This window comes from Thunnus albacares, chromosome 7 (assembly GCF_914725855.1).
Source record: "Thunnus albacares chromosome 7, fThuAlb1.1, whole genome shotgun sequence".
NCBI lineage: Eukaryota > Metazoa > Chordata > Actinopteri > Scombriformes > Scombridae > Thunnus > Thunnus albacares.
This window is the reverse complement of record NC_058112.1, coordinates 14,018,583-14,038,458: the sequence shown is the minus strand read 5'-3', so window position 1 is coordinate 14,038,458 and position 19,876 is coordinate 14,018,583. Positions and strand designations below refer to the sequence as shown.

General features: G+C 40.5%; 2 protein-coding genes and 1 non-coding gene across 4 annotated transcripts; 1 reads left to right on the top strand and 2 right to left on the bottom strand.

Moving 5' to 3' along the window:
- The first annotated feature begins 824 nt into the window (after nucleotides 1–824).
- Nucleotides 825–6,238, top strand: LOC122986254 (cocaine esterase-like). The gene is made up of 13 exons (XM_044357428.1): nucleotides 825–977; nucleotides 1,769–1,961; nucleotides 2,048–2,189; nucleotides 2,458–2,591; nucleotides 2,672–2,825; nucleotides 2,924–3,028; nucleotides 3,140–3,238; nucleotides 3,379–3,522; nucleotides 4,827–4,904; nucleotides 4,992–5,139; nucleotides 5,240–5,389; nucleotides 5,494–5,566; nucleotides 5,692–6,238. Exons 1-13 carry the CDS (start codon nucleotides 893–895, stop codon nucleotides 5,876–5,878), a joined length of 1,692 nt encoding a protein of 563 aa, XP_044213363.1. The 5' UTR covers nucleotides 825–892; the 3' UTR covers nucleotides 5,879–6,238.
- Nucleotides 6,239–6,891: 653 nt separating this feature from the next.
- fbxo31 (F-box protein 31) lies at nucleotides 6,892–15,803 on the bottom strand. 2 transcript variants are annotated; one of them, XM_044357778.1, is made up of 10 exons: nucleotides 15,247–15,803; nucleotides 13,219–13,290; nucleotides 12,305–12,391; nucleotides 11,795–11,871; nucleotides 11,404–11,571; nucleotides 11,209–11,283; nucleotides 10,936–11,045; nucleotides 10,617–10,770; nucleotides 9,185–9,555; nucleotides 6,892–8,473 (listed from the first exon to the last, which is right to left on the bottom strand). In XM_044357778.1, the coding sequence occupies exons 1-10, from the start codon at nucleotides 15,680–15,682 to the stop codon at nucleotides 8,251–8,253; spliced, it is 1,773 nt and encodes a 590-aa protein (XP_044213713.1). In that variant the 5' UTR covers nucleotides 15,683–15,803; the 3' UTR covers nucleotides 6,892–8,250. The 2 variants fall into 2 exon arrangements, with proteins under 2 accessions (XP_044213713.1, XP_044213714.1); XM_044357779.1 differs by lacking the exon at nucleotides 12,305–12,391 and having other exon boundaries at nucleotides 15,247–15,802.
- A 3,882-nt stretch (nucleotides 15,804–19,685) lies between these two features.
- On the bottom strand, nucleotides 19,686–19,758 carry trnar-acg. Its single transcript has one exon. It is a non-coding gene; the product is annotated as a tRNA-Arg (tRNA).
- Nucleotides 19,759–19,876: the final 118 nt, after the last annotated feature.

Below are 19,876 nucleotides of genomic sequence, written 5' to 3'. Positions count from 1 at the left end.
TTGGTTTTCAGCTGGGACTATTTCCACAGCGTCCACAGCTGTGGGAGATGCACAAACTGACCAGGCAGGCAGGCCCTAATGGACCCCTGTACCTGACAGAAGTGGGCCTACAACTCTTGCCTGCTAAGGATGGGACTTTACCACAGGGACTTGGGAGTGGGTCTACAGCCCAGAGAGAAAGAAGGATCTTGGAACTTGATTTAGCACCACCTCCTGAAGGCTGCCAAAATTTAGCTCCCAGAACCTGTCTCCAAAGCAGACAGATGACAGTACCTGGGACAAGGTCTACAAGTTCAGCTACGGGTTGTTAAGTCCCAGTAATGGAAAAACACCAATAAATTGCTGGAGACAGGTAACCACTTCAGTGGGGGTTTTTTGTTGACCCAGGGGTAGGTGTGTGTGAAAAGTGTGTGCGGGATATCACCAGGGCAACTCATTGACAAAAAATTTAATTGTATTCGTGTTCCCACATTTTACTGGTGTAATTGTATAATCTTTATCAGTTCTACATAGTTTCCATGAACTGTACAGTTTGTCACTAGAAGTGAATGCAGTTTGACTGTGAGTGAAGTTGTATACACTCCCCAGTGTGAGACCACAGTTATTACAAGGCTAATGGTAAGTCGGCACTGCCTGCAGCTGAGAGCCCACACTTATCACAATACACTGAGCTATGGAGTCCAGAGGGCAGAAGGTAATCAGGAGGGGGAGCATCTGCTCAGAGGTCAACTGTTGCTGTGGTGTAACTGCATATTGCATGGAAAATCACGTCATATCCTGCAGGTAATATTAACCTTAGCACTGTCCCTGTCAGAGTCATAAAGGGAAAAGCTTCATAGCAGGCAGCATTTTATAATTTTGTTTTTCCAAAGGAGTGCTGCAATCCGCAGACATGCCAGTCATGAAGTTTCAGGATTATCAAACTCTTTTCTTTCTATTGTCTGTTTTATTCATGCATGTTGCTGCAGACCTTCATGGTAAGTAGGAGAAACCTGATTTCAATAAACAATTACACCAATAAAAATGTATATGTATGTATATATATGTATGTTTTAGATATTGTGCCTTCAGTGTTAGTTATAATGAAAAATTCAAGATATCTTGCTTACATGTATCTGTCATAGGATTGTGATCGAATCCATTATTAACTTTTTGTGCTTCCTCAACCCTTCATATTTTATTATGCTTAGCTAGAGATGACCTTTAACTCAAATACTGCCTGATTGTGAAAGCCTATCCCTAAGAGCCAAGCAGGATGAAGGCAAACGTTTCTTTTGCTGCTTTCATGGTGATGCAGGATAGCCAAAATATAAAAATGACACTGTGCCAGTTTGTGTCAAATTGGATGATTTCTGTTCTACCCGATGCTCTAAAGGGGAGATCAACAGAACCAAGGTGTCAAGAAAGGGTTGCTACCCTAACTATACAGTAGTTACGCACATGTGAGGTTGTCATACCAACAGCATGGCAAACATTGGAGAAGACTGGGAAAAATACATCTTTCACATCAGCCATGCATGAATCCAAATTGAAAGTTATTATTTTACACTTTACACTACAGAGGAGTTAAGGTTTTGACCTGAATGATCTTTGCACATATTCCCAACAAGCAATAACCTATGTCAGTGTAGACATTAGTGACACAAGAAGATTTATTTCCCCAGGGTTTGCCCAATAAAATTAATTTTACAATCATTGTTTTAATAAATTGTAATGTTTTTGTTATATTTTTTTCTTTGTTTGCTACATAATATTTATATCCTGACAGCACCTGAAGTCCACACAAAGCTTGGGAGCCTGAGAGGTGAGTATGTGAGTGTAAAGGGGAAAGAGACTGGGGTCCATGCCTACCTGGGTGTCCCATTTGCCAAGCCACCCATAGGCCCTGTTCTGAGACTGGCTGCACCTCAGCCTGTAGAGGGATGGGAAGGAGTGAGAGACGCCACCCAGCAGCCACCCATGTAAGACATCCATGTGCTCCACTTGTTGGATACTGTGCTTGGAAGTATTATCCTATTTTGTACACATAAGTGTTTCTTTTTTTCAGGTGTATTCAACATAAGCAGCTTACTATAGATCTGCTTGATAAAAACGGTGGCATGTCAGTAGTTCTCCCAGATATTTCAGAAGACTGCCTTTACCTCAACATTTACACTCCTGCAAACAAAGCTCATGATGCCAAGCTCCCAGTAAGAACCCTTTGTTGCAGATTAAGAGTCCATAATATCAATATAAATAATAATTTCTTTGTTTACTATCAGGCTGCATTAGGGTAATCTATAACAACAACTTATTACTTGTCTGTAATTCTCACAATCAATTTAACATTTTTATCTTGAGTCTCATCAATTTAATGTAGTTTGATTGAAATTATTACAAGATCAGCTTAGTAATAATAAAGTAAAAATGTCCTTTATGCTTTGTGGAAAATACCAAGGTCTTTCTTTATCTGACCAGGTCATGGTTTGGATCCACGGTGGAGGGTTTGTTTTAGGATCAGCTTCAATATATGATGGCTCGGCCTTGGCTGCTTACCAGGATGTGGTTGTGGTTCTGATCCAATACCGCTTGGGACTTTTGGGCTTTCTTAGGTAAAAAGACTCGAGTTTCTGAGCACAGTTAGAATAAACATAGTATGATTATGTAGACTATAACTGTATTGTCTATCCAGCACGGGAGATGAGCACATATCAGGGAACTTTGGCCTGCTGGACCAGGTAGAAGCCCTGAGGTGGATCCAGCAGCACATTCACAACTTTGGAGGAGACCCTACTTCAGTTACCATATTTGGGGAGTCTGCAGGTGGAGTGAGCGTGTCCCTCCTGGTAAGGATGAATCTGCAGATAAAGTATCACAATTATTTCACTGCAAAGTTACCATTGTCCACTGAACCTTTCATATTGTCTGTTGCTTGAATTAACAGCTTCTCTCACCATTGTCTGATGGCCTGTTCCACCAAGCCATTGCTGAGAGTGGCACTGCTGCAATGGATTTAATCATGATAAATGATCCTCTACCAATAACACAGGTTAATCATCTGATTGGTTATTTTTCTGTGCAAACATTCTTCACAGTACAGTATTGAGAATGTCACAACATCTTTCTTTCCTTGAGATGAATCCCTGATATCTGTCCTCAGGTAGTAGCGAATATATCTGGATGTAGCATTGAAAGCATGGAGAAGATTGCTGATTGTATGAGAAACCTCGATATTGATACTATTGTGACTATTGGGCAGGTGAGATACTGTATGTAAAACCGATATATGCTGATGGGGAATTAGTTGAACACAAGCCTATAATACTTTCTGCAAGACCTCTATGAAATGTTCACTTTCATGTGGCTGTTTTGTCCTCATCTCAACTTTTTCCTCTCAAGGATGAAACACAAAGATTTTCTGTGACTGTTGATGGACACTTCCTGACAAAACCCGTGGATGAGCTGTTCCATAAACATGAACTTCTCACTGTACCGTTCATGACTGGTGTTAATAATGATGAAGTGGGCTGGTTACTTGCTGAAGTAAGTGTGAATGCTGAAGTTTTTGCTGACATTTGTGTGACTTAAAAGTTCAGTGTGTAGAATTTAGTGGCATCTAATGGAACAGACTTGGCAGAAATGTAATGTAATGTTCATAAGTATGTTTTAATTAGTGTAGAATCATCTGAAAATAAGAATCATTGTGTTTTCGTTACCTTAGAATAAGCCCTTTATTTTTACAGAGGAAGTGGTTCCTCTTCCACAGAGCCTGCCATGTTACACTGCCATCTTTCTACTAGGGGTGTGCCCAAATCTGAATACATTATTCACAAAAGCACAATTAGTGGGTTTTTTACAAATATTTTTTTCATACAAATATTTTAAAAATGATTTGTTTTCGGGAAGAAAAAAAACATGTCAAATACCAGCGTGAAGGTCGGTTACATCACTATCTCAGTCTCTCTCCTCTGCTCACTGTTAGATCTATCAGCAAGTCTCAACTAGGCGAGTCACATCCACCTGCTACATGACGCACATTTCCTAATTTGGACATCACTCCTGGAGTTGGGGGTGTTCCCCAGAGATAAAGCTGAGCTATTGACACATACAAAGTGCTCCCAAGAGACTCTCCATAACCTGTTGGTCCCCTTCTCCTTTCCACAAAGTTTGGTTGTAAAAAAAATAGGCAATAAATGAAAAGTGCAAAGCAATAATCACCTTTGAAGTTCTTCCCTACACGTTACATGCTGTGCTCTTTCTGTGTTATGGGTGTATAAATAGGTAGAGGTCTGTCTGCAATGAGGTGATGAGTAAAGTTTTAGCTCAGTAGGCAGTGCAGTCATCTATAATCTGGGAGACTTCAGTTCGAGACTTGGTGTGGGGACCTCCTTCGTAAAGTAATGTATTCATGAACACTTATTGTAACACTTTAATTTTCTAAAATTAGAAGTGTAATAAAAACAAAAACAGGATTTTTAAGCCTATTTCCACTTTTATTTGAATACAAACACAATTACAAATAATTTTGCTGCCTCAACAAATATAGATACAAACACCAATACTAGGCTTTCTGCACATCCCTAATTTCTACAGTAGCTCAGAACAGACAAACCACATACTGGCTCTAGAAAGGGCCTTTCTCGTGTTTCGCGGGATTTGTGGCCACGATAGGTTCTCCTACACGCTTGGAGGGGGAAGGTGAGGGGGAGGGGTATTCATTTGGTTGCAATCTGCAACCTCACCACTAGATGCCACTAAACCCTACACACTGGTCCATTAATAGCTTACCAATTTGCAGATGTGCCCATTAAATATGCAATTTTAATCACAGCTGCTTCTTCCATTAGTTCTTTGCTCCTCCAAACTGGACTGAGGGAATGGATCGGGAGCAAGTTGTGAACATGCTGTCCATCTTTTACTCTGATGTAAGACAGCCACTGCCTGACATTACAATATTACTCTGCTTCATCATGCTTAAGCTTCTCTGACATTGTGTTGCTCATTTTCTTAAGCCCAAATATGCAATCATCAGAGATCTGATGGTAGATGAATATATTGGAACTGGTGAAGATCGTGTGAAAAATAGAAAAAGGTTTACTGAGATGCTTGGAGACACATTGTTCACCATTCCAGCCATTAAAGCTGCAAATGCCCACAGAGGTAAACTTTAATTTAATACAAGAATATGCAAATCTATTTAAGAAAAATTACTATCACACACTTTCATAAACAAGACATATCACACCTGTTTGTCTTCTAGATGCAGGCGCCCCTGTATACCTGTATGAGTACCAGCATCCTCCCAAATTTCTGCAGGCAAAAAGGCCAAGCTTTGTTGGGTGTGACCATGGAGACGAACTCTTTACAGTATTAGGATTCTGCTTCACTACCACTCATGTTAAATTAGCAGGTAAGTGCAATATAAAAATCACCATATCAAATGATAATCCGAGATCTGGGTTTTCTCTGGGTTTCGTAGAGTGCAAAGTGTTTGACTAGACTGTCTTATTTTAGATGCATGCCCAGAAGAGGAGGAACAGTTAAGCAGAACCATGATGAGCTACTGGGGCAACTTTGCTCGCACAGGGTAGGAATTCACCTTCATTATAGTTCATAATACACATGGAGATAAGACAAACTTCTTTATAACGTGTGTGTGTGTGTGTTTGTGTGTGTGTGTGTGTGTTTGTGTTTGTGTGTGTGTGTGTGTAGGTCTCCTAATGGGGACGGCCTTGTCCACTGGCCTAAGTATGGAGTAGATGAAGAATACCTGGCAATTGGTATAACAGAGCAGGTAATTGGTCAGCACCTGAAGAAGGATCGCTTTGTCTTCCTGACTCAGACTCTCCCAGAGAAGATCCAACAACATATGGAGAAGATGGAGCACAGCGAGCTGTAGAGCTGTCACCTCTCATCTTTCTCTGTTCCATCAGTCATTCATTAAATACAAACAAGTCTGACAAAAATGCATTTACTTACTGTGAGATATTTACTAATTGGATTTGATAATAATAACAATATTTTTGAAAAAATTGAAATTTGGAGAGGAGATAAGTTTTAAGTTGGGTGAATATTTTTCCACTTCGTATATTGAAGCAGTTTGAATCCAAGGAAAAGTATTTTCGGGAAATACTTTTATAAAATCTAATAGCATAAAGGAACGGTGTGTATTTGTACGGTAACTTAAATCATGGGATACACCTACTGTGTTTGTATGAAGTGGATTCTAATATAAAATAAAAATCCTTTTAAGATGTTATGTGACATGTTTTACTATTCATTTACATTATTTAACGCCCCCATTCACACACATTGTGTTTCCTATCTCATGGGACTGGTGTAGATACACTGGTTAGCACCTGAAGAGGGGATGGATTTAAGGTGAAATTTAAGAAAGATGTAATTGGTGTTGTGTGAGGTGTTACATTTTCACATTTACTTATATGAAAATATATATATTATAATCAAAATTCAACTGCGGCACTAAAGTAAAACAGCAATGGAGGGGGGATATCCTTTTAGATGCTTCAGAAATATTTTTTGCATTATAGCAAGGTGAAATATTCACAAATTAATAAACACAGAAGAATAAACAGATTCCACAAAATTTTCTTTTCAGTTTTTTATTTTTTTATTACTGAGAAGAGCGCTTAAGCTGAAAAGCTCCCTGAAGTCTGATGTGAGCAGTTCAATAGGTCAAACTTTGTTTTTCACAAAATCAGGCCTATGGCATTGAAAGTAGTCCAAAGCAACACTTTTCGAAGGCAAATCATTCAAACAGCTGGATACAGAGGGCTTACAGATAGGAGAATGTAGAACACAAATATACTTAGGTTCATAAGAAATCAATAAAACGTGACAAAATTAAGATGATGATGCTTTAGCAGACATTGTTGTTTTTGCAAATGTTAGTAAAGCTGCAGTCTGATATAAAAGTGCTGGCCAGTGGTTTTGAATGATTCACTATACTGCCCAGAAAAGTGCACTTGGAGTAGGAAAGCTACTGGGCATCACCATCAGGCTGTAATGAGACATACAGACACATACTTGGTACTTTGAGATGCGCTTTGAGCTGTTAGTTCGTATAATGTTCAGCTAGCCTGGTCTCAAGTTTGAAATAAAATGGAAAACTGGAGGGAATAGCTTTGCAGGTATAAAGCCAGGCAAACGTTATGTCAGCCATTTGAACAAACAACGAATGCAATACATTTCAAAGGTAAGAGAAGTTTCTGTTTCAGACCATTATTATACAAGCACATAAACTGTACAATTTTGATATTTTGATTAAATCCAGCTTATGTATAGGCTATGTTATTCTATTGCAATACATCTTTCCAGCTTACATAATATTATGTCAGGTGTGGTGACATTAAAAGTATGTCTGATGTATGATCATGAGCCAAAGCATATCACTGAAAGAGATATAGCTCAAGTTCAAAGAGCAGAAACATATCAGTCCGCCCCAAACTGGCTGATGTAGCTACAGTGTTTGATAAGACAGCAAATGCTTACTTGTCAATGGTTAGAAAACTGCCCAGTTGTAAAACTCACTCAGCATTTCTATTGGACAAATTAATAAAGCAAATCTGATTTCATACATTTTTAAAACATAAATAGTTTTGTCCCGTTTTTCACTCATTTGTGGCAAAGAGAAATACACCTGAGATGCTGTCTCCTTTTTTTAAATTCTTATGTCTCTAAAGCAATTAACTAAAAAGCAAGACATGCTGCTTCAGAAAAACTCATCATGTTCAGAAATGGTTATGAGTGTGATGCCATTAGATCTAAATTAAAACGCAGCATGCAGTTCAACATGTTGGGCACCGAAATCAGTATAATACTATGGAGTAGAATACGTTGGACACATTTATCTTCTTCAAGCAGTATCAAGTACAGACATGGTTTTAGAATCAGAGGCACATACAGTTTGATCCATAATAAGTGGTATGAAATATCATTCCTTTTCTCCTGGGGTGGGGGGGTGGGGAATAAATAAATAAATTAAAAAATGTGACCTGCTATCATGCTGCACTGGAGGATTAAGGTCATACTGAGGTGAGGTGATAAACGGTGACTCGGGAGGCCTTTCAAAGTGCTTGTGTATGGGAACGGGAGTGCGAGTGTGCTGGGTCAGGGTGATATAACTAGCTTTATTAGACAATAAAACGAGCTAACATGATAGTAACGTTGTCAAGGGAGGACAGAGGTGATATGTGTATGATGTATGTTATTATGCATTGCATTGTGGGAGGAGACTTAAAGCTTGGTGCATCAGGATGTCCAGGACTGCATGTTGCGTAGCATGGCCTCAAATCGCTCCATGTTTGGGGCATGAGCATGGGCTAGGTGGTCCGTCAGGCGACTGTACAGACTGAAAGACTTCAACTCCAGCCAGATGAAACCAAAACGGTCCTCATCGAACAGCACAAAGAGCCCCGGGGTGCGCTCTGGACTTGTAAAGCCGTGCCCAGCGATCAGGCCTGTCCCATAGAAGCTGAAATGAAGGGACATCAATTCATCAGTCAGTAAATATTTTGATGGATATGAATTTCACTGGGTCATTGACTCTGTTGTAATAAGCTGTAAGCACAAAAAATAAGACAGGTAATGGTTATGGTCACAGTATTTTATTTTAATAATTAATAATGTGTAATAATTGCTGAATATGAATTTACAGTAAAGATTAATAGCATTCTCATCATGGATTGATGTAGATTATTTGATTGGGAATCAGTGATAGAAATAGGGCTGCATGATATCTGCAATAAAAACAGTAGTTACAGCCAAATGCCTCTGACTGGTAAAACATTTTACTATGATTTGATGCACCAGAGAATGTGCTCTAAATGCACTGTCCATCCACTTTGCATTCTGCCCAGTTTGATTAATTGAGAGAGCCAAAATTGCTATGTCACTTGTGGTATGATTTTTAACTGCCTAACCTTATAAAAATTAATTAAAAATTCAAGATAATGGTTTTCTCCCAACAGTTATTCAGCCAACATTCAACACACATACTGATGAGCATTCACTAGAGGCTGATACGGTTTTAGCTCATTGGCTGTGAACTTTCACCAGCGAGCAACTTGTAACAGCTCAATAACAATAGGCACACTGTGTTTGATGACACTGTTACTGGGGTGAAGGTTGCAACAATTCATCTTCTTCACAATGGGATTTATGCATATTACATGTCCTCACTTACCATTTCCTGCAGGTGCGAGGATACACCTCATTGCGAGCCATAACCCCTAGGGGCAGAGTGAAGGGCTGGGCTTCAGGAGGATGGGTGCTGCTGCTGGGACCTGGCTGGCAGCTGTCTGAACAGGCACCTTGGTCTGCCTCCGTCCCTTCTGCTCCGCTAGCACCATCACAGGCCCCCTCTGCGGTGCCTCTCACTGTGGCAGAAGAGTCTTTGGCCTGTTGTTCCGCCTCCCTCTGCACTTCTTCATGTACTCCTAAAACCAGCCGCGACAGCTCCTCTATGTTGCGCTGGTGCTCCAAGTCTGGGAGGACCAAAGGCCGACTTAGGTCAACATCCAGAGTGAGCTGCCCAGCAGGAACGTTGGGGTCTCCCTGTAGGGAGGGGTAAAATTGCAGTCAGCACCAATAGTGGATAAATTTGCTGGGTTAATGTTGCAACTTCAATGTCAAAAATGTGAGAATATTCTATTTAAAGGCAGTTGGTGTGTAGGAGAACCTGATTTTTTTTTTTTTCAAACACTCCCCTCTGGCAAGAAGCTGTGGTCTTTCAAGAACACCACAAGAACAGTTTCTTCCCGTCTGCAGCTGGCCTCATCAACGAGGTCTGGGACCCCCACTGACACAGACTTGTACATTTCCTTAGCTCTTTTTACTTAGAATATATTTTTACTATATTTACGATTTCACATTTTAATTGTGAATTTTTATTTATACAGTTATATCACCCATCTTTCACGGTCGTGGTATTTATCTCTTTCTTTGTATAGATTTTCTCTGTTTTCTCTTACCCTCTATTTTTTGACTATTATGCACCACATTTAAGCTGACGCACCGGATGGTTTGTTACACAGAACCATCAACTGTTTGGAAAAGGGCAGGTACTTTCAAAAATTATGGTGATTGGATAAGGTGATTGGATGAACCATCTGGCTATCACCATCTATCACTGTCTTACCTTGTGAGGCAGCTGGACCACCAGTGGTTCAGACAAAAGCGCAGAACCTGAAGCCTGACAAGATGGATTCTCGTGTGATGTCGTGATCTGGTGAATCCAACTGCCTCCAAAGGTAACACCACAATATCAAGGCAAATTCCTTCTATGTGTAAACCTACTTGGCATTAAACCTGTTTCAGATTCTGATTCTAAAAGCTGAAGCAATGATTACATCAAGAACTTTGGCTGAACAGTTTGTTGTTGGAGAGGAAGGAGATGACCTAGAGGACATTTACTGGGTAATTTATGATTAACAGGATAGCTGACTTTCTGACAGTAGAAAATCAAAGTGTTAGTAGAGTTGTAATCAACCTGTGATTACTCTGCGTTGCAGAGTTGATATTCAAATTAGTAATTTCAATTTGTTCAAAAACTTTGCCACAGCCATGGATAATGATTATTCACTAATCCCAAAAATGGCAGCAGAAATGGGACTCACAGTGAGCTTGGTGGCTCTTGCAGAAGTCCCGTGGAAACTGAGCATGACAATCTCCAAACCGTGACTGCCATAGGTTCCTTTGAAGAGGCCTGGCTGCAGCAGGTCAGAGGGCATTGTAGGAGGCAGATAGATCCGCCGGTATGTCAAACAATTACTGTCAAATGAAAGCATATGAGAGAGAGTTTTATTTGAGTCTGCCAAGGCTGTCAGACAGGCTATACATTAATCCACAAGAGAAAACAGAACCATCTTTCACATAAAACCTACTCACACTCTTGATGTGAGACACAGAGAAAGTGTATGTAAGGAGGAGACTCACTCATATTGGCTAGTATAAATGAACTTCATCAAGATGAGCTCCTGCATGTGCTCATGGAAGATTTCTTCTAGTGTCCGGCCCCATTCTTCCTCTAACCATGTCCTGAACTCCTACAAACACACACACAGAGAACATAGAAAGCAGATAATAGCTGATAATTCTGACCTTATCAAAGTACATGGTCTTTAAAAACCTAATCAAGCAAGATAAGCACATAATTCAAAGCGGTCATCGACAGGTTTCAGGTTGTAACAGATCCCTGATTTGACCAACCTCCTGTCTGCCTCCTGGCATGCGGTGATGATCAGTCTGGTTACATTTTGTTGAGAATTCATCCTTCTTCACAGTCTAAAAATAACAGAATATGACACATATTAGAGGATGACCTTCTTTTATAAACTACTAACCTCAAATTGAAGTAGAATCTGTATCTTGTCTCTTGTCAAAAAGTGCTGTATAAGCCCTCACCTGTATGTCTCCTTTGTGGGGACCCTTGTGTCCATACATACACTCCACAGTGGCCTTGTTGCTCTCCCACATGTGGATACGGAAGAGCGGCCGTCTTCTCATTGGATCCTCCACACGAGGGTCATGAGGCGGCAAATACATCCAGCCAATGATGAAGAGCCCATCCACCTGAAAGAAAAATACTTTTAGTCACTTACAAGCAATAAAATTATAATTAGTTTCCTGCCAAAGCTTCTGCAGCAAAATATTTCCAAATCATAAATGACCAAAAGAACATTTTATGTAATGCTTTCTTGTGAAAAAAGAAATAAATTTAAGTCATTGTTCCTCATCTTTATGCAAATGTCTTGACAGGAAAACATTTTAAGTTGTCCAAGTTTTTTGTGCTTACCACAACGTTGAGCAAGCCGCCGTAAGGGCCTATGTCAGGCTGCCATAGTCCCAAGATATGTCTGTATGGATGAAGCACTGCAACACAAGAGCACAACATCACATCGTACTAATCAGTATCAGCAGCGCTACCCCCATGCTTTACAATAAGCTACACTGTGCACGGTTAAATACACAAGAGGAGATGTTAAAACCCACACACTTCAGTTGTTGTTTAACGTCTGTCAGGATGGAGTCTGAGATGTAAACCCAAAGGGTAGAAAGTGTAAACTGACTGTGTTCCAGTCAGCCAAGTTTCTCAACAACACACACAGCACACTGAATTATCTGGCTTCCCATCTCACACTTAATATGAAAGCAAACAGTGCTGAGGAGAATTATTAACACATTTGCTGTTCACACAGGATGCATAACACTGCTGCGACTGTTTGCTTACAAACTAAATCAGTAAGATTCCCGCACACACAACCCCTCATGCTGCAGCCATCCACACTGAGGCCCATGTACATACAGTGTGTGTACACGTCTCTATAGTCCATGTGCTCGTAATCCGGAAGGAGCTTCATAAAGCGCCCAGACTTCACCCGTGGGTTGACACCTGGACAGGCACAACACAGGCATGTGTAGAGCGCCTACGGACTGAGGTGGACTCAGTCCAACGCAGCACTCTTAATGAATGCAGTAATGCGCCAAAATAATCTATTCAAAGACCTAACAGGTGCCACCGCTTTGCATGGCGTGCTCTGTGGCAGCTGGTTTAAGCTCTAGATCTCTGTTGATACACAATGAGAAACAAATAGAGGATCCTACTACAGCTGCAATGATAAGTCCATTAATCGATTAGCCAATTGACAGAAAATTAATCGCAAACTATTTTGATAATCGACTAATCAATTGTGTCTTCTTTTTTTTTTTAAAGAAAACATGCAGAAGTTCTCTGGTTCCAGCATCTTAAATAAGAATATTTTCTGGCATCTTTAGTCCTCTATGATAGTTAACTGAACATCTTCGGGTTATGGACTGTTGGTTGAGACAAAACAATATATTTGATATTCCAAAACAAGGCTTTGGGAAATAGTGATAGACAATTTTCACCAGTTTCTGACATTTTTAAGACTAAACAACTAATCAAATAATCAAGAAAATAATCCAGCGATTAATGGATAATGAAAATAATCATTAGTTGCAGCCCTAGAGCCTACGTTAAAAAAACAAAGCAGTACCATTATAGGAAAAAGAAACCACATTTGTATCAAAAAAGCTTTCGCTGGGAATGTTTCCCATCTGCTATAGTTCGAAGTTTAGGAATTATATCTGGACATTTACCCAACATACGTCAAGACAGTTCAAATATGATCGTAAAATAATCGAATAGGAATGAAACAAACACTTCACTGGAGACATTAAATTGGCAGCCAAACTCACGTTTCACATAGAGGTCCCGGCTAGATACTCCTCCTACTTCCATCTTCCTAAGATCTTGCTGCATGCCAAACTCTGTGGAGAGAAAACACATAAATTAAACAGGAGAAGGATAAACATTAAAATGATTTATTAAGGGCTGGGCATGCAAAATAACTGTATCAGGCTGTGTCAGGCTTTTAAACACTGTAATCAATTATCTCCATATTCATAATGTGAACCGTGGTGTTACATCTTATGGCAGATCTGCAGTGAAACACTAAACAGCGGCAAAAGCCAGATCAAACTTTGAGTAAACTGATAACGGCTTAGCTGGAAATTTGAAAAGCAGTGACACCACAGTCAGCATACACAGACATGACCTGATCACATCTGATTCACAATGATTAATAAAATGTCTTAAACACACAGCTGGCCTGAGGTATAAACATTAGAATAAAAACAGAAGATAATACTACCCATTTTCATCAGAAGTCAAATGTAGGGAGCCAACATTTTGGACTGAATGTAAGATCTTAAAACTGGATAGTCTCATTATGCTGCATTCAAGCACTTCATCACAGATCAATTTGTTTTTGACTAGACGCTCAGTTGTTTTTTTTTTATTGTATTCAACTGTTGTCCTGCACACAAATGGATACCTCCCTAACTGTAAATGCCTGGTAAGCTGCTTGTTGTGTAACTTTGCAGTACACAACATTCCTCAGGCTATTATCATTTCACATTCAGTTTGCTGCCTCACCCCATGATTCTGTTACCGCTCCTCCCAGTTAACTCTTGATGTTTTGAAACTCAGTACTCCCACTGCACCTCACATGAAGTATCAATAAACCTACTGATTACTATTTTTGGATTAACTGGTTAATCATTTTATCTATCAAGTATCAAAAATAATTACAGTAATTTTAGGATCTTTGACTATCATCTTCATATTGCCTGTTTTGCCTGACAGACAGAACAATCTATTCATAATTCAATTCATAATGATATGAAAACCCTTGCATTGGATGAAGTGGAATTGTCTTATGTTTAGTAGCATTTTTACTTTATAAATAACTTCAAATGGCTGATATTACAATATATGTGAGATGATATTTGTTTGTCTACGAAGACATTACTATACAGTTTATAACATGGTTTAACCAACTACTAACAGACCTTTCATGTAATTTACTTTGAGAAAGAGGCATATAATATATATTATTATTATAATAATATAATAAAGACTTTTCTTGCCACTGCTCCTTTTCGATCATGGGATGTGTATTCTGTTTGCAGTTTAGATCTATATTTTGTGCAAACATCTATGTTGAAAGTGTACACTGAAGTGAGTAAAAATAACCAAATTACATGTCTGGTTGTATTAGACTATTGTGAAAAAAAAAAAAAAAAAGAGCAGTGATGATCTATTATATGATTTCTGCACCATTATTTTAAAGTAGTCACTTGCATTGAAAATTACATTAGTTATGTTATCCATATTGGCCACACATAATTTCAAGAACACAAAACTTTCAATGACCTGTGTGGACATCAGAAGATTTGTATCTGCTATAATAAAACCAGGAAGTGTATCTTTATGTATTTACATATGATTTGTGTCTCATAAGCAGCCTACATAGATTATGTAACTTTTTTTTGTCATCTGACTATAATAACAATACTGTGATGGTGGTGTTGGTGCTGATTAAAAGGCCCCTGACAGGCTTCAGAGCCCTGCATCAAGAGTCTCATGGCTGACATGGGCCCAGTAACAGTGAGGGGGCCTTGGTCTGTTTTTTTTTTTTTTTTTACAGCAGTGACCTTAGGCCGCAGCGTTAACGCTCATTTCTTTAGTGATCAATAGAAGATCAATAGAAATGCTTTTAAGGTGAACACATTTCCGTGGACGCACATAACCTGTCGACTAGAAGGAGCCTTCATATAGTCTAAGAAACACATCTGATACGTATTTGTGACTCAATGCTTTATATGGCAGTCTAACCGTAAACGTTTCAATGAACTCTTATGTCCATTAATCGCTGTATTTACCTTCAATGCACCGCCTCCTCCAGATGGTTTCAGTGTTAAGGATTTGTCTGAATTTTTTGCAGACGAGGGCGACATTTGGTAATGCTGTTCCGGGAAGCAAAGAGAAGATTTCCACCAGAAGCTCCGGCGGTAATTCCTTTAATGATTGCGGGTGTGGAGGTCCCGTGCTGGTGCGAAAGCCTCCTCTGTTGACACGACCGCTGCCATATTCACAAGCGTCACTGGGCCCTGCAGTGGCGACGCCGCTCTCCGGGCCTCCTGCGCCGCAGCCGCCGCCGCCGACGACGACGACGTCGCCTTGCCTCTGACCCACGATCCGCTCCTCTTCCTCCTCGTCCATGTCGGAATCGCTCCCCTGATCCTGCTGGTTATGCCGCTGTCGCCTCCGGCACCTCCGCGACTGACCCACTCCGCAGAGCCTGGCACAAACAGCCATCCGTAGTCACTAAACAGGCAGCATTACATCACTACAAGAAGTCTATCAGCTGCAGACTGCCTGATCTCCTGTCCTGTGAGCATGGGCAGAAACATTTCTCCCAACGTCACATCTGTGCACGTACAGAGCGTAATAACCACCCTTCTCTCTTCTACCCCTCCTACAAAGGGCGGTATGTGTTGCAGGTTCATAAAGAGGATCAGCCCATACTAGACATCATGCAAGACAATAAGTCTGTGCTGTCTTATTACAAACAGTTTATTACAATAGTATCATAGTCTTTATCTTTTGCCTCCTGCAGAATCCAGTTTTCTGGCAAAATGCCAATAGCACACAGGCTGCAAGGGACATGTGATAAAATTTGAGTAAACTATTAAAACTACAAAACTGTTATCCCGCTGAGCTGGGGCTGTTTACAGTCAATATATCTATCATATTCTGTTGGGTGTGTCAGTCTGTAAAAACGTTATGATTTTTTATAAGCTGATCATATGTTTTGTTGGTATAATGTTAATCTTTGCACCTACCTGTAGCTGTCAGATAAATGTAGTGGAATAAATAAATGTAGTGGCCCTCTATGTAATGTGTCCTACAGCCTACCCTGTCACCTCCCACATCCAGTTTTCAACAGTGCTCCTGTGCTGGAATAATACTTATGTCAGTTTGTGGTGATTTCATTCAACTTAACTTTATTTAGGAATATTTACCATGTAAGCATGGTATAAATTAAAATAATGAAGCTTTTCACAAGATTTTGACATAATCTGACAATGCATCCACAAAACCAATAACGCAGACCCCAATTTAGTTAATATGGTGCAGATTCCTTGACAAATTTACAAATGACCAACACCAATTGATATGTATTAAACATGGGACTTCAGGGGCCCTCTGGGGTCTGGGGCCCCAGGGCAGTTTCCCACTTTAACCAGCTGGTAATCCAGCCATGTTGGGGAATATCTATCCAAGGGACTGCAAGATGTACAACTGTACAAATGCAATTCTAGCAGCATGTGCTTTAAATTAAAGATCAGCCAGGAATACACAACCACAACATATTGTTAACGTGATTACAAAGACTGCAGTTTGTTTTGTCACGTTTATGACAGCTTTTTTCCCACTTGAATAATGAGCTTCTTTATTCTAAGCACCTTTACAGCACAGGTAGCACATAACATTTGTTCTTTTGTCACTTGAGAGAATGACATGCATTAGTCTTAAGCAATTTTGGTGGTTCATTTTGACAGATATTTTCTTTTATTCCACAATAATAATAATAATAAGAAGAAGAAGAAGAAGAAGAAGATGACGAAGAATAAATCAAAACAGGTGAAATGACTCAAACGACGTGGAACCTCTGGCACAGTGGTGGGTTAGCAGACAGTGCCCTCCCTTCACTACAGTTCCTGTCTGTGTGTAGAGCTGCACACCTGGAGGATCCTGGATGCAGGACACATGCTTCCACTGGGACATTTGGATCTCGCTCATCTGGGCCAAGTTGATTAGTGGGACTCCAAAAGTGTCACGACCAGCGTCTCCTTCAAAGGCCTGGATATGGCTCTCAATCAGAGCCTTGGTCTCCTTGGTCATTGGTCCCGTGGGTGGTTCTCCTGCAATGCAGGGGTAGCTCGCTTCGGCTGATACAACACAGCATATCAGCCTCGGATGGTTGTATCTGGTCAGCTTCCAGCTCTGCACACTTCGCCTCCTTCAGGGCTGTCAGGTTGTCCTAGTCCCATATGAAAATAAAGTGGCTGAGGCAACCCATGAATGTGGCATACAACTGGCAAGTCAGTGCTGCAACCCACAGCAAACCTCCGCATAAAGTTCCATATGTCTAACCAGATGGTCATTAGCTCCCACTTGTCAAACTTCCTCCTCAGAAGAGTGCTGCCAAAGCAGTCTCGGTCGACATATACTACCTCAGGAGGAGCCACCAAAGCCACTCCGTATCGCTTGATGAGGCCTTCAATCATTGACCCAAGACCAAAACCTTTGCTGGCTGTGAGCACGGACATGATCACCTGTCCATGGTCATTACCAACATTGGCTGCCTTGGTGCCATAGCTGTGTCCTGCAAGCTTTCAGGCCACCTTTTTCATAGAATCAATCTTAAGATCTGACCATATTGCATGATGAAAGTGGCCTTGATCTCATCCAGCCTTTACAGGACATCCTGGGCATAAACCTGCATCAGCCACCGGTGCTTGAGGACAGATGTATGGATGATGCAGGTTCAAATGTCGCAGGCAGGATCAGGCCCAAGTTGACAGCACTGGCAGTCCTCTTGCAGTCTGTCAGGAAGTGGACTGTCTTCTGCAAGCAGACCTCAGCAGTAGTTGCCTCTGCCAGCAGCCTGCTGTCATCGAGCTCAGTGGAAACAGTCAGGTGGATGAGGGTGGGTAACGGCTATGCGCATGCCTGGGTCAAAGCTAAAAAGAAAAAAAGCAGGACAAACAGATAAACATCATGAGTATTGAACAGCAATACATATTAAACATACAAACGCATTTATTTGTTATACAAATAAATGTTTGCTTACAACATTCGGCTTTGAGGGGGGAAACCAGCCTTTTTACAGTCTTGGTCAGGCTTTTCTGGTTATGCAACTTCCTAACCAAGAGGGAGCTGAGAGAGGAAGGGAAGTGTGCTGGGTGGTCGCAGTGTGCTGGGGAGTTTTCCCAGCATACTGCTCTTCCTTCATGGCAATGGCAATTCTGCCAGATGGAAAGAGCTCAATATACTGCCTGAAACACATCTTGTTGTGGGCATGGTCTTGTGTGTCTTCACTGCCTCCTGTGGGGTCCCTCTTCATAGCTGCCCCCAGTAAGCAGATACCCCCAGGGCATTTTCAGCCACCCAGCTGAATGTCTGCCCGTGAAACACACCAAACTGGATTTCGAAGAAACCCAGTAGGGGTTTTCTGTTTGCTGGATCTCCATGGTGCTGAATTAAAGCTTTTCTGGCCTTGTCCAGAACTCCCTCTGGGGACATGGGTGGCATCCATGGCTTTACTTTGTTGATATCCTTCACCTTTGTTGCTTCAATTGTGTCTGTAAGGTTTAGGCTTCAACCCATCTCCTGAAGCAAGTTTCCATCTAGATTAAAAAATGAAAATATAAAGAAAACTGAGAAACAGATGTAAATAACACAGCTGTGAAAAATGAGATGGACAAAACATTTGGACACGCATTATGTAAGGCAGCTGTGAATAATATATTACTACTAGTTATTTTCAGTCATGATCACCTTGTAGTCTGCTAACTTAGCTATTTATTCATTCATTTACAATAAACATGTGTAACAGCATGCTGAGTTCATATATATATATAACATATAATACCTACAGTGTTGGGGAGTAGTTAACTACATGCAGTTCAATTACTACATTCAAATTTCAGTAGCTTTTTCAGTAGTTACCTACTTTGGATCACCTAAGTTAGCTTAGGTAGTTAATTACAAACTACATATTCATAGTATTCTCATGATGTTCTTTGCCATATAATATGGCACAATGCCACAGCTCAATGGCCATGGTTGTCAGATCAAATACTGTGAATTTCCCTGGAAATGTAGCATTTTCCTGATATTTTCCTTTAGTTTGTTTTTAGAGTAGTTAAGATGTAGTTTAACTGTTTTTTAATGTGAAGTAGCTCGTAGTTTGGTAAAGTACCGTGTTCAATTAGTTTCCCCAAAACTGGCTATAAAGGATTGACTTACTTTCGAAATGTTGGTAAGAAGTGAAGCAATCATAATTGGTTGTTATTGTTATCAATTTTATTTTAAAATTTTAGCCGGCAACCGTACTGTTGGTCCGGGCACTGGGTGACACTGATTGGTCATTTCTTGGTAGTTGTTGGGGGAAATCTTGGTGGCGATTCGAGCGCTCATTGGCCATAGCTTACAAACAGTGGTAGAGTTGTGGTAGCAGACGGAAACGTGATTGGCTACCCTACCAAGAATAACCTCGATTTACAGGCGGCATTTGAAAAACAAAAGTTATCGAGCCAGCCAGGAGTCGAACCTAGAATCTTCTGATCCGTAGTCAGACGCGTTATCCATTGCGCCACTGGCCCGAGCTACAACACAGTAAACGGCGCGAGATTTTAAAATGATCATTTTGCGAGTTACTTTTGTGCACACCCTCTATTTGACGTTATATGTACGGTATTATAAAAGAAAAACGCAATGACA

Bases quoted from the DNA above. Each gene is read 5' to 3' on its own strand.
- LOC122986254 (XM_044357428.1), top strand. From the start codon at position 893: ATGCCAGTCATGAAGTTTCAGGATTATCAAACTCTTTTCTTTCTATTG. The intron at 3,239-3,378 runs GTGAGATACTGT...TTTCCTCTCAAG, and splicing joins CTATTGTGACTATTGGGCAG to GATGAAACACAAAGATTTTC. The intron at 3,523-4,826 runs GTAAGTGTGAAT...TTCTTCCATTAG, and splicing joins TGGGCTGGTTACTTGCTGAA to TTCTTTGCTCCTCCAAACTG.
- fbxo31 (XM_044357778.1), bottom strand. From the start codon at position 15,682: ATGGCTGTTTGTGCCAGGCTCTGCGGAGTGGGTCAGTCGCGGAGGTGC. The intron at 11,872-12,304 runs GTATGTACATGG...CTTGTGTTGCAG, and splicing joins TAGAGACGTGTACACACACT to TGCTTCATCCATACAGACAT. The intron at 11,046-11,208 runs GTTGGTCAAATC...GTGTGTTTGTAG, and splicing joins TGCCAGGAGGCAGACAGGAG to GAGTTCAGGACATGGTTAGA.